The sequence below is a fragment of the Lathyrus oleraceus genome, chromosome 7 (genome assembly GCF_024323335.1).
Source record: "Lathyrus oleraceus cultivar Zhongwan6 chromosome 7, CAAS_Psat_ZW6_1.0, whole genome shotgun sequence".
Taxonomy (NCBI): domain Eukaryota; kingdom Viridiplantae; phylum Streptophyta; class Magnoliopsida; order Fabales; family Fabaceae; genus Lathyrus; species Lathyrus oleraceus.
The window spans coordinates 131,551,236-131,566,274 of NC_066585.1; the positions used below are offsets into that span (position 1 = coordinate 131,551,236).

General features: G+C 35.6%; 1 protein-coding gene and 1 long non-coding RNA gene across 3 annotated transcripts; one reads left to right on the top strand and one right to left on the bottom strand.

The window, feature by feature from the left end:
• The first annotated feature begins 2,300 nt into the window (after window positions 1-2,300).
• Window positions 2,301-5,127, top strand: LOC127106686 (uncharacterized). Its single transcript, XM_051043999.1, has 2 exons — window positions 2,301-3,824; window positions 4,321-5,127. The coding sequence occupies exons 1-2, from the start codon at window positions 2,692-2,694 to the stop codon at window positions 4,331-4,333; spliced, it is 1,146 nt and encodes a 381-aa protein (XP_050899956.1). The 5' UTR covers window positions 2,301-2,691; the 3' UTR covers window positions 4,334-5,127.
• A 438-nt stretch (window positions 5,128-5,565) lies between these two features.
• On the bottom strand, window positions 5,566-9,483 carry LOC127107359 (uncharacterized). Of its 2 annotated transcripts, none has more exons than XR_007795698.1 (6): window positions 9,030-9,483; window positions 8,152-8,370; window positions 7,367-8,004; window positions 6,482-6,547; window positions 6,320-6,389; window positions 5,566-6,239 (listed from the first exon to the last, which is right to left on the bottom strand). It is a non-coding gene; the product is annotated as an uncharacterized LOC127107359 (long non-coding RNA). The 2 variants fall into 2 exon arrangements; XR_007795697.1 differs by having other exon boundaries at window positions 5,566-6,247.
• Between the last annotated feature and the right edge of the window lie 5,556 nt (window positions 9,484-15,039).

The following is a 15,039-nucleotide window of genomic DNA, read 5'->3' on the forward strand; positions in this document are numbered from 1 at the left end:
GGGATGATGAGAGGGTGTGATACAATGAGGTACCAATATAAGTAACCATCCTCACATTGCGAGGGGTGCTGAACAGGAACTGCTTAATCTTTAATGGCACGACCAGAGATGATGAAGTTACTCTGAAACCACTAATCAATGCTCGCAAATGGTATATCGGGAACTGGTCGTGGGATACTCTAAACATATCCATACTGTTATAGACACCTCTCAGGAAAGTGTCTAGAAATCATGGTCTCCCACTGCATATAACCTGAATATAATGAAGACTCCTCAAACTCACGGTGGACTCTATGATCAGTGTATGGTGTTCAGATGACATAATCTAGAGTTAGTGCATCGAGCCCCCTCCTGCACTCAACACCACCACCGAAATGCTACACTCTCCTCGCCCATGGGGATCCCACTAGGAAATGCTGCACTCTCCTGTCACAGATGGTGGGGAAATGCTTGCATATCCAACACTGATATGAAAACACAAACATAAAAAATTATAAATAAGAAATGTTATTCATAACGATTAATTAAGAAATCAACAACAAATAGTAATTTCAAGTATACATGTAACAGACTCAAATAACCAGCAAGTTGTTTGGTCTCAAATATTGTCGCCACTACAAGTGCAGTATACAAAATGGTCAACGCAACACACCCCAAGCCCAACTAGTAACCTCGAGGCTACTAAACAGGTATACGTATCGGGCGTCAATATAAACACCTGACTTATTCATAAAGAGAGTACATGCTATTAGATGTAGCATGTACACTCTAGCGACAACCTCATAACTCCCAGCCACAACAAACTCGTCGTACGTCTTTTGAAGCCAAGACATACAAAGATGAGCGCCCCTGTTGAAGGAAAACTCCTTCTGCACGGCCTCCTAAGAAACTCCCAAATCTCGTGCAACAATCATACATGCAAGCGACGAGCTAAGAACATGAGTCGTTCAGAATCTTCCGCCGATGGGGAGTTGGAACAATTAGGAGACATTATCTAGAGTGATAGTCATCTCCCTAAACGGAAGATGAAATGAAGATGTCGCCTTGTGCCATCTCTCAACAAACACAATAAGTAGTAGAGCATCGAGTATGGTGAAGGAGCAGTGGGCAAAATCAATGAGCTCAAACTCCCGTACAATCTGTATGACCTGATCAGGCATTAGAATCTTCGGGAAGTCCTTCAGCTTTGACTTGTGCGATGCCACATTCAATGGGATACGATCTTGTAACAACCAAATTATAAAAAATAGCAATTAGCTTTTGGGGCACAATAATAAACATATTAAAGTTACATAAAAGACATATACCTCTCTCTGCCATAGTCGTAACGCCATATGGTCAGCATACTCAGTAAGCACCGACCAGTCAATGGATCCTCAGGGGAGTCCTCCATCAGTGTGTACAAAGGACTCGGTCAAAAGAGTTGTAACCTATGTATCAGCAGTAGCAGATGAGATCAGATCACCAACAACAACATCTGACTGGACCACCGTAGCAACCACCTCATCAACAACCACCTCACCAACAACTTCCTCAACAACAACCTTATATGTAACAACAATATTTGGCACTCTCACCTCATCTACCACCTCATCTCTGGGCTGCTCAACTGGTCGTACTTGTCGTCGTCGAGTGATAGGAGGTGCGCGGAACTGACCTTGCTCAACAAACTATTTTCGGTGTGAACTAGTTGGAGCCACTCATCTAGCCTACATATGAGAAAACTCAGTCTCAGCAGCCCTAACCTGGTATGTCGCTATATCAATAGCTCTGCTTGCAATAGTGTCGTCCATGCCTTTGTGTTTCACTGCAAAAGAAGGAAAAATTAAAAAAAATATATATATTAACTATCGGAAATTTCAGAATCTACGATAAAAAAAACATAGTTGTTATAACTATCGGAAATTCTAAAGTTTCTGATAAAAAACAAAGTTTTTATATCTATCGGAGATTTCAGAATTTTCGATAAAAAATAAAATTTTATAACTATCGGAAATTCTAAAAATTTCTAAGAATTTCAATGAGATTTTATACTGAAAATTTTGAAATTTTCGATTTAAATGTTAGAATTAAAATAAGAAATTTTGAAATTTTCAATACAAAATCTCAAAATTTATGACATTTGCGATAATAAATGTACTATTTTTGAAATTTTCGACAATGTTTTTAAAATTTCTAATATTACCCTAGACTTCTGAGATTCGCTCGTGGATTCTGTAAATTTCAAAAATGAATAAAATAATTTTACAAAAATAATGTTGTAGATTCAAGCTGGAGGGACAAGTTAAATGCTCGGAAATGATCAAATACTATACATTTATTTCAAAAATCATTCCAAAATAAACAACTATTAACACCCCTTTTCCACTTTCCCAACATCTCCCACCTGAATCACGCTCCTTCAATTCAACCTTGGCATTCCCTGGATTCATCTTCTGTTATTGATTCGAAACCCACACAGAACCTATGTGTAATCTATTCTACCATTCCATTTCTTTATTTTCGTGCTTTTAAACTTCAAATGAATCTCCCTTATTTCATGTTTTACTATTCATGCACACAACATGTTTGTTAAATTGAACAAACTAGTCCTAACATAAAACCACTTCTTTTCATGTCTTATTTATCATCCATGCACGCAACGTGTTTGTTAAATTGACCATCCTAATCCTACTACACTACCCTATTGCAATGCAATCTCTCAAGTTACGCCCTCTTCTTTTTTACCCCCCTTTCTCTTCTAACTCATTTCAATCCTTTCTCCTTTCATTTTCTACTGCTTTTTTATCAACCCCAAAAAACCAATACTCAAAAGAAACCACTTTTATATTTGACTTCCTTAATTCCAACTTCAAATTACCTAAATCTCAATCCATTTATATCTCTAAACGTCTTTCAGGAACCACCTTCCCTCAAAACCCCTTGTCTGTAATCAACTTTTTCAAACAAATTGGGTTTTCTCAAACTCAGATTCAAACTATCATTCGTCAGAGAGTTCAATTACTGTTTTCAGATGTTGATAAAACTCTCAGACCTAAAGTTGACCTCTTTCAACAATTGGGTTTTCAGGGTTCTGATTTATGCGGCTTTATATCAAGGTATCCAACCATTTTGACTGCTAGTTTGAACAAAACATTGGTTCCCTCAGTGGAAGCTATTAAGAAAATTGTACGCAATGAGAAAGATCTCATTCAAGTTTTGTGCAAATGTGGTTGGATACTCCCAAAGTACCCACTATTTGTTTCCAACATTGCTTTCTTAGAGAGCTGTGGCATTGTCGGGGATCAGGTTTTGATTCTACTCAAACGACATTCAAGGCTTTTGAGTTTTTCACAATCTGCTATTAGAAACTATGTTTTGCAAGCTGTAGAATTGGGTTTCCATCAAAATTCAAGAATGTTGATTCACGGGCTTCAGACAATAAGTGGTTTGAGCAAGAAAACATTTAAGAGAAAGCTGGATATAATTCAGAGTTTTGGGTTTTCTAATGATGAGACCTTGCAAATGTTCAAAAAGTCTCCAGCTTTACTAAGAGCATCAGACAAAAAATTAAAGGTTGGAATTGAATTCTTCTTACATACAGTTATGCTACCAAAGCCGGCATTGGCTAACCGGCCTATGATTTTGATGTATAGCATTGAGGATCGAGTGTTTCCTAGATATAGAGTTTTTCAGCTTTTGAAATCACAAAATCTATGTAAGGTTTCCAGCTTTGTTTATGTGTTATGCTTGTCCGAGGACATGTTCTTGAACAAGTATATATCAAAGTTTAAAGAAAATACAGAGGCGTTATTGATAGCTTACAAGGGACATCACATAGCAGGGTAAAGATCTCTTGATGCTCTATTTTCCACTCATCTTTGCATGAATTTTTAGGAAATCTAGGGATTACAACTTTGTTGGTGCTTATGGTTCACCTCCTTTCCAATTGATATGAGATATAAACTTTGATGGTAGCATTTCCTTCCTACCTAGCTCTCTTCTATATATCCATTTTGTTCTATGCATCATCAAACTATGCAAACCAATAGGCCATTATCAAATATAGTTAAAAACTATATTACTTGTTTTTGAAACAAGAACTTGTACAAGGTGCGTTTTAGTGTTTAGACACTACTTAAATCCCCATTTTCTAATTGCACTTTTCCATAAAAGTGCATTTAAGTATTTTTGAGTTGCACTCATGTTATTATAGGTTGAAGCTGCTATGATCTAAATTCTATTGCATTCTGTTTCATTTGCAAGCAACCCTGTTCCAGTTTGTGAATACTCCTCCTACACTCTTATTGAATCTAATTTGTGGTTATGTTTTTCACGCAGTGGGACGATGTAAAGAAAGGAAGGATTGGAGTTCTCGGATTGAGACGAGGCATTGAGGCTGCATTTGAACAGAGTTGAAATTATTAGCAGATTTTACCCAATTAATGTCTGTTGATTTTCAACTATTTTGGAATTAGTCCAATTGCTGCCTTCTGTACAATGTTTGTTTATTTTGGGGATAATAGTGTTTTTAAGATGTTGGATGGAGTTTATAAGAGCAGCAACTCTGCAGGCCCAAAAAGTATGTTTTTTGGGACGTGTTTATGCTAATTTCAAAATAACATGTGTGCTGGAAATTTTCCACGCAAATTTTTGCTAAAGACATGAGCTTCAAGAAGCTGATAGTAGGGGTTGTGTATTTAGAGGCTTTCAAACTCCTAAAAAGAATCTCATAATTTGTACCAGGTGGGTAGATTTTTTAGTGTGGTTACATGCGAGAAAAAAAGAAAAGCAAAAAAAGACTTCAACAATCTGAAGTTGAATGATTTTTGGATGGGTCTTCTGAATGAAAAGCAAAAATCTTATCATTTGTTCCAGGTTGAATTATTATCAACCTAGTGACCTCTTGCAATATAAAGTTGAGGAATCGAGTGTCTTATTTAAGAATAATGCTGATGATGCTGGTGAAACCTGTTAGTGCAGGCCAGGTGAAAGCGAGTCACTAGTGGGAGCTAAGAAACGTTTTCCACAATATAAGTAGTATAAGGTGTCAGAATTTCCGTTTTCTGGCCTTGTCCTTTTCATTGATAAGATACTCTCCGTATAGAATACATCAATCATAAATAATACTCCTCATGCTCATAAAAAGTGTCTTATTTGCACTTTTTCTTTGTCTCAAAATAATTGTCATTTTACATTATCAATGCATCATTTATTACTCTCTCCCTTTCTTTTTAAGTGTCGTGTTTTGACTTTTTACACAAGACAACTAATAATTGTTGTTACTTTTTAAATAACGATGATGTTTTTTCCTACAATACCTTTAACTTTTTAGTAATTTATTTAATCTTTTCTCTCTATATATAATAAATGATTAGGGATAATTTTGACAATATTACAATTAACTCTACATTGAACTTTGAAATGACATTTAAAAAGAAATATTTTTTTTTCTAAAAAGTGACACTTGTAAAATAACGAAGGAATATTATTTTTTCGCTGTCATACCCTTATTTATTAACTTTCACTTTATCCCACTATTTTTTTAACTACAATTAACAGGGGTAATTAGTAAATGATATTAGTTTTATCATCAAAATTAACACATTCAATCATTTCCTTAAGAATCGTGAATTGTTCAAATAAGACATTTTTTATGAGACGGAGGGAGTATTAAAGATACAAATGTTCTAATTCCTATAATTTCTATACAATTAGAGACAACCTAACATATATCCAACAACTAACATAAATTGTAATAATAACAAAATCATATCAATAAGTATTCCTTATTGACATCCCCTCAAATTGATGCGGCTTGTCAAGAAGCATCAATTTGCTGATGAGAAATTATTGTCGAGGTTGAGGTACAACCTTAGTGAAGATATTTGTAAGTTGAAGTTGTGATGTGACATGAGGAAGAGATATAACATGATTGTTTAATGTTTCCTGAATCAAATGACAATCTGCCTCAATATGCTTTGTGTGTTCATGAAAAATCGGATTAGTAGCAATTTGAATAGCACTGGTATTGTCAGCAAAGAGCGGTGTTGCTGTATTTTGAGGAAAATCGAGTTTGGCCAAAAGTCCACGAAGTCCGGTAATTTCAGAACAAGTTGTAGACATTGTTCGATACTTGGATTTTGTTGAAGACTTAGAGACACGAGACTGCTTTTTACTCTTCCAAGAAATCAATGCAGGACCAAGAAACATGCACCAACAAATAATTGATCTTAGTGTGTCAGGACAACCAACCCAATCTGCATCACTATAACCAATCAAATTAAGAGGTTGTCGAGTAGGAAAACATATGCCACATGTAGATGTGTCTTTTAAGTACCGTATGATGCGACATACTGAAGCTAGGTGAAGATGGAGAGGAGTGTGCATATATTGACTCACTTGCTAGACTGCAAAGCAAATGTTGGGACGAGTAATTATCAGATAATTAAGGCTACATACCAGTTACCGGTATATAATAAAGGATTAGACAATTGATCACCTTCATCACGACGATATTTAACATTAACCTCAAGAGGAGTATCCACTAGAGTGGCTGAAGTTAGACCTGACAAAAAAAATCAAATATTTAGTATATTTATGTTGATGGAGAAAAATCCCTTGGGATTAGAACAAACCTCAAGCCCTAAAAAATAATGAAGATCCCCTAGATCTTTCATATGAAAAAAAGCTTGAAGTTGTTGTTTAATGTGTTGGATCGCAACATGATCAGAACCCGTAATAATCATATCATCAACATAGATAAAATAAAAGAACAATACCATTCGATGTGCGATGAATGAACATGGATGAGTCAAATTTACTCTGAGTAAAAGAAAAACCATGTATAATAATCAGAAACGTTTCAAACCATGCTCGTGGAGCTTGTCGTAATCCATATAGAGAGCGTTTAAGCTTGCACACCCCTTCAGATGAGAAAGGAAACCCTAGAGGAAGGGTCATATAAATATCTTTTGTCAAGTCTCCATGAAGAAATGCATTTTTCACATCCATTTGAGTAAGTGGTCATCCTTGAGAGGCAGCTATAGTCAAAATGGTTCGAATACTAGTCATTTTCGCGACAAGTGCAAAGGTCCCGTCATAATTCACACCATACTCTTGTTTATTACCTAATTAAACCAATCGAGCTTTGTAACGATTAAGAGTACCATATGAATTCATCTTTATCGAGTACATTCATTTACTTTCAATAGGCTTAACACTTAGAGGTCGAGGAACAATGTCCCAAGTGAACTTTTCTTGAAGGACTTGTAGTTCATTGTTCATTGTCGTTACCCAAAGAGCATCTTTAATTGCTTGAGAATAACAGTTAGGAATAGATGTACCAGATAGAGTAATAGTAAGAGAAATAGACATATATTCATACCTATCAGGTGGTGTCATATCCCAAAATTTACCCTATCTTCTTTCAGTTTTTCATCTGAATTTTGACCCTAAGTTCATCTGCATACTCATGCCATTTAAGTTCATTCACTATTGCATTTTTAAAATAATAAGAAACATCATTGATTCAAGGATTTTGATAATTATGACACAAAGGTGATACTGACAATTTTGTGGAACTCTAATCTTCGGCATATGCTTGTGGTTATGTTGATCACATCATAACATTGGGGACTGAAGTTACTTAGTGATTATCTTGGGCTTTGATTTGTGGTTCATTCAAGAGATCAAGAGATCCAAATTCAAGAAATCCAAATGTTAAAAATGAAAATTTGGAGGGAGAAAGAGCTTTCTTGAAGTACAAGACATACAATTCAATTTAGTGGTCAATTTCCATCACAAAACCTTCAAACATCTCATTACAAAATATTCAAATCAAAATCTACAAAAAAAACTTACATTTGACCTAGTGTTAACTTTGGCCATCACTCTCATAAACCTTATATCCTTGTGCCCCCGAGTGCTTCCATGACTTACTAAAACCTTTTCATGATCCATATCTCCATAGCTTTCCATCTTTGATCAATACCATGTCAAACCTAGGTCATAGGTACACCAATCCTGCAAAATCACACACACAATGAAAAAAAGTCAAGACATTATGCTTCACACATAAGCCCATGCATAAAAAATTGAGAAAAACCCAAATTTCGAGTTGGTAACCGATTACAATATTTTGGGTAACCGGTTACACATGCTTCAGCTCACCAAAAAAGCCATTTTTTCGTTCTGGTAACCAGTTACACAAAACCTGGTAATCGGTTACACCTGAGTTCACCAACATCTAGAGGCCTGATATCGTGCTGGTAACCGGTTACATAAAACATGGTAACCGGTCACACTTGCATTACTCAACCTCATTCAATAGCCCCAAACCCCTATTTTTATGCTGGTAATCGGTTACACCTGCTATTTTTGCAATTTAACCTGCATAATGCATCACAGTGTCATTACAATTCCAAACCAAGTCCAATAGTGCACATAACACACCAATGTAAAACCAATGACATAATGCATCAACACATGGCATTCATATTTTGAACTAAACATCAATACAATGTCACTTACACTCACCAATACTTGAGCTACATTAATTCACCTTAGTCCTAACATAACCAACCTGTAATAACAGTCCTAACTAACAATCTAATAGAAACTCTAACACTGTTAACTTCATAACCAACTTGCTCTTGAAATCGAACATTAACTATTGTTCTAACTTCTAACAGAGCTTCCCGAAAAAGTTGACCGAAACAGTTGGAAAATCCAACTATATAAACTCACCACACTCTTCAATCATCAACAACAATCACCATAATCATTCATTCCCTGCAAATTTTCTGCAAATTTAGAATTTACTCTCTCAATTCATCTCCCTCACCACACCAAAGCTCTACAACCGTTGGAGCAAGCTTCACATTGAAGTTTGTCACCATTTTGAGATGAACCTCCTACACTCTATACTACTCTACACTCACATAATCAGCAACAACAATAATAATCCAGTTCAGAATTTTACAGAATTTATTCTTGATAGGAAGAAGTTCATTGCAGAAGCAGAAAATTGAAGGTTCAAATTAACATACCTTTGATTTTCTTTATCTTTTTCATCTTCAGATTTTAACAATTTCCAAGACAAACCTCCGTCTTGCAAGTCGGTGAATTTTTTACCTCCTCTGTTTGCTTGAATTTTAATACCACAATGGAGCTCTTGCATTGGAGAATCAAAACCCCAAGGTTTGGTGGCTTGATTCTTCTCCCCTATCATTTAGCTTTAGTTTTCATAGTTAGGGTTCATGACTTTGTTGCTTAAATTCTGAAAATTAGTGGAGTGTTTAAATAAATTGATGAGAGATATAGAAAGAGGAGATTGAGATGTAGAGGAGTATTTTTTGTTACAACTTGACTGATTCAGACAACTCTGTCGCCTCCGGTGGTGGAGCAAGACAATGGAAGCTTGGAAGTAGAGTTCATGAGAGGAGGAAGATGAAGTTGCTGAGTTTTTCTTTCTCCCTTGCCATTTTGGTTGGGCCTTAATGCTCTAAGCCCATTATTTTGCTGTTTACACCACAGTTTGCTTTGCACACCTCCCTGCTGAACACAACAACTACACTTTGCATTAGACCTTAATTTGTTAGGTCCAACAACTCTGTTTCTAGGCCACACTCCCTTCTGGCCTACACACATTATTAATTATTCCAAATATTTATGTTGTTCGCATTGACAACTACTTATTATATGTGCGAAGCAAAATGTTATAATTATGTTATACTTGTTAGTCGTTACATTATAAACTTAATATCCTGACACATCCGCCCTAAAACAAGTTGTTTGTGTGTTTTAAGTATGTGATAACACGGGTAAATTCAAATTTCAATATCCTCACATTTTTTTACTTGTATTTGACGTGACTGTATTTAAATTTAAATTTCTAAGTTCTAAGGATATTTTTGAAATTTTCTCAGAATGAAAAAATAAATGGATATTGATTCGACCGCTTTTTTTTTATATTCTTTAATATTATTATTATTATCTTTTAGGGGCTTTAGCGGGTTTAAGACCATATCTTTTGAAAATTTTGTTTAGAATAAAAAAATTTAAGTTTTTTTTTCTTCATAATTTTTGATTTTTTAAAAGACATAATTTAAAAATCCTTTTCAACAAAATGTTATTTTTAGAAAAAATATTTTTTTAAAAGAGATTTTTTTGTACAAAACAAGTTTTAAAACTTTTTTCTTGAAAATAAAAAATGAGATTCATATTATTGTATTTTTTAATAATTAACTTTTTAAAAAATAAAAAAATCTAGAAGATTTTTAGATTTTTTTTTCAAAAATAAAAAATAAGACTTTCTTTAAGTTTTAGAAAGAAAAAATATGGGATTTTGGAACCTACTCTAATTTTGAAGAACTACTTATTTTAAAATAAAGTTCATTTAATTTTACAATTTTAAATCCTTAAATCTTTTGTCTTTAAAATTAGAGAATTGTTTTCTTCTACCATTAAAATAAAACTGACACTTCATAATTTTCTATAATGCCCAAATATACTTCTTAAAATATAATAAAAAAGAGATTAATTGTTATGCCCTGTCAGTGTAAAAAGTTTTACACTGTCAATGCATCACAATCATCCGTTTGTATTACTTTTTAAGTGGTTAAAACAAAAGTCAAACATTTTAAATAAATCAATGGTTGTGATTAACTGACAGTGTAAAAAATTTTGAATTTTTTTTTAAATATCCAATTTTTAAAAAAAAATTCCAAAAATACCCTATATTTCAAAAAAATTACAAAAATGACCAATTTTTGTCCTAAATTGGCCTTAGGCGCCACCCTAGTTGCCGCCTACCCTTAAGGGTAGGGCAAGTCGCCACTAGGAGTGGCGCCTACCTTGTTTTTTTTTTATTATTATATATTTTTTTTAATAATATTTTTTAATTTTTTAATTTTTTTTAAAAAAAACTTTTTTAAGTTATTTTAAATTTATTAATTTATATTAATACATATATATAAATAATATTATTTATAAGATATATATATATATATAAATTAAATTAATATATATATATATAAATTAATATATATATATATATATATATATATATATATATATATTAATTTATATATATATATATATATATATATATATATATATATTAATTTAATTTATAAGTAATTAATATTATTTATAAATTTTTGGGAGAATTAGGGTTAATCATGTTAAGGTTAATTAATCAATTATAATTAGGGTTTATTGATCGGTTATAATTAGAGTTTGGTAGTTATGACCTAATTCAAACCCTAATTTCTCATAAGACTAATTAATCAAGTGCGACACTAATTAGGGTTAAGTAGATTGGTGTACAACCTAGATCTTTTCCTATAAATAAGGTGTTATTACGTTGCATTTTCTTCACCACTATTTCCTATCACTTTCTCTATCAAGTTGAGTTCATGGCATCCCCAAGACCGTCGTCATGGCAGCGAACATCATCAAGGCGGCCGGATCCTGAACTAGTAATCTTAAAAAGGGATGGGCATGTTATTTTCTCGCCTGTGAAACCCCCAATGGAGATGAAATTTTGGAACATCCGTTCGTTGGACCAACTAAAAAGGTCCTTGATGTCTTGGTTAGAGGGAGATTACGAACCTGGTGAAGTCATCAGAAGGATTCAGAGGCTTAGAAGAAGTATCTCATTTGAAATTGGAGAAGCGGTATGTTCGTGGGTTGAAGTTGAAAGCGACATTGATTGCATCCAAATGATGCATGGATCAGACGACATAGTGTTAACTGTTGTAATTTCTTAGATTTTAATGGTTGTTTGTGTTATTGTTGTTGTATTTGTTACTGTTCTAGTACTTGTTCTTGTTTTAGTACTTGTTTTTGTTCCAGTATTTGTTTTTGTTTTAGTAATTGGTGTTGTAATGTTAGATGTCTATTTTTGTTGTTCCAGTGTCATCTTCTATTTGGAATAAAAAGTAAACTTTAATGATAAATAGCATTGGTACACAGATTTATGAATATGAAAACTAAGTTGTGGAACTAGATCCACGATATGGACATTTGTTCTTATTATGCCCTAGTTGCCTACATATGCTACACTTCCTCTGCATTTTCTCTGCGACGTCCATTTCAGTTCTAATGCGCCTGCTATTTGGGCTACCATTTTTATTCCGCCGCATTGATTCGTTGTGCCAAACAATTTCCCCGTCATACTCTGGCTAATATGCCTCCAATGCTACCACCGGAAAGGGATTGTCGTATACATTTAGCAATGTTGCAACTTTGTAGATGGGAGACACTAGCGACAATGCATCGAAGTGGCTGTGTGAACACGCTGCAATGACATGGGAACAAGGCATACGATAGGCCTGAAATTGACCATAGTGGCACCAACAGTCTGGTATTAGGACCCTATACTCTTGTCTGGGCAGCCCCTGGTTGTGGTCAATTGTTTCCTTGACACTAAAAGTGTGGCCATGGCGGTCGAATTCCGTAACCCGATGGCTGCTGGCTTTGGCAGATTCCTGCCTCATAAACTTTATGCAGGCATCACTATATACTTGACTCGTCTGTAACACTTCATGCCAGCGCTTCCCTCTTGTTACGAACAACGTTGCCATCCGAAAATAGGTCGCACTCACCAAAGCGGTTACCGGGAGGTTGCGTATGCCCTTAAAGACGCCGTTCATTGATTCCACAAGATTTGTTGTCATGTGGCCCCACCTCACCCCATCGTCGTATGACCTAGTCCACTTTGCTATGTCGATATTATCGATCCACCTCCCTGCATCAGAATTTGCCAACACTATTTCCCGACGGTAGTATTGGAATCCAGGTTGGTTTAATGCATACCCCGCGTTTATCAAATTTTGCTTCAAGAAATTATCTTTGAACTCCCGCACAAAATTTTGAGCAATATGTCTGATGCAGTAGACATGCGTAGACGGGGGGTCATGCCAACCATTTGCTGGATTATTGTATGCACTGTCTATAGAAGCGTGCCTGTCAGAAATCACACAGATGCCAGCTTGTGGAGTCACGTGCGTTCGGAGATTCTTAAGGAAGAAACTCCAAGCAGCAGCCGTTTCTCCTTCAACCAATGCAAAGGCTATTGGGAAAATATTAGAATTTCCATCTTGTGCGACCGCCATCAGTAACGATCCTTTGTATTTCCCATACAGCCAAGTTCCATCGACTTGAATAAGTGGCTTGCAGAATGTGAAACCGATGATGCAGGGACGGAATGCCCAGAAAAGTCTATGGAATATTCCATTACCTTCTAGACGAGTTCCATCAGGGGATTGTGTCGGCAAGGTCTCCATTATAGAAACCGTCCCAGGTGAATACAAATGTAGTGCAGCCAGGTAACGCGGAAGTTATTTGTATGATTCCTCCCAATTACCGTATACCAGTTCAATTGCCTTGGTTTTCGCTAACCAAGCCTTTCTGTACGAAGGTGTATATTTGAAAACAGCCACACAATGGGAGATAATAGTTTTGACCTTGAGTGACGGGTCAGCCTCAACAAGAGGTATTATGGAATGGCAGATCATATCATGGCTAAGTTTGCGATGATCCTGTGCCATGTTTGTGTTGACGCAAGTGTGAGCTTGAGAAATGGACCCTATCACCCACGCATTATGTTTCTTCTTGTACGGTGCCATCAACCTATACCCACACTCTGGATTTTTGCAGAAAATAACGTATCTTTCTGGATTTGATTTGTTAACATCGTAGTCAACACAGTTTTTCAAGTGCCAGTTTTTTATTGTTAACAGACACTCTTCCTTGGTCCGAAATTGGTCACCCTTCTTTAACTCCTCATCAGACCTCATATATGGGTTGTAGAACATATCTGATGAGGGCTCATCCTCGCCCAAGTTAAGGGTTGTGAAGTGCGCAGGCGATGAGTAGCGTTGCGCTATAGGTATTTGAACTTGGTCTTCGTCTTCGGAATCACGGTTCACCAAGTCATCAACCACGTCTTCTGCATCATCAACCACATCGTCTTCAACGTGGTATTCAACATCTTGTTCGTCATCATCCACAGGATCAATAACCTGTGACTGAATATTCTGAGTTGGTTGAAATTGTTCCAACACAATGTACAACACTATATATTCGTAACCAGAATACTCATGGTTACGAAACATGTATTGTGCCTCCATGTTATTTTGAATCAATGACTTATAAAACCTGACTGAGTTATTTTCAGAAAAAAAAGGTTGTTGATAAAAAATTTGGGACACGGGTTGTCTAAGTTTGGACTCAATCTTTTTTTCAGATAAGAGAAGTCAGCTCCTCTATTTAGACAAAAACGAGTGCAATCGGTGTTTCTAAATAGGAAGTCAGACATATCACATTCATAAGTCTCACCATTGACGTGAGCTTTGATTTTGTATTGTGATGAAGATGCCATGATATGTGAAGGTTTTGTGAAGATTTTGTGAAGATATATGTGAAGATATTTTAAAGATATATGTGAAGATATTGTGAATACCTTTGTGAAAATGTGTGTGAATATTTATACTACCACCAAGTATGCAACCAAGCCCACACATCTTTGCATGCATGTCTTCAACCAAGTCTTCCCTAAGAGTAACGCATGCAAAACTTGGACACGTGTAACGCATGCACAAATTTGGGTAGGAGGAAGGCATGCAAAGTTGGCTGAGAATCTTGCAGGCTAGGTGGAGCTGCATGCATGTCTTCACATAAGACACGTCTACTGCATGCATCAGTCTTGTCTTGTCTGAGAATCTTGCAGGCTAGGTGGAGCTGCATGCATGTAATAATTTTGACACGTCTACTGCATGCATCAGTAGGTCAACAATAGTTGTAATACTCATATAAATGAATAATGCATCTAAATACTTAATGAATTATACTACCACCAAGCCTGCAAGATCCCCACGCATGCCTATCCATCAAATGCCTTCACCACCTAGTCTGCAAGATTCCCACGCATGCCTTACATGTGTCGCATCTTTGCATGCAACACTAACACCAAGCCTTCCCCTAGACAAGACAAGTGCAACCTACTATGTACCAATGCATGCCAACCTATCCACCTAGCTTGCACCTAGCCTG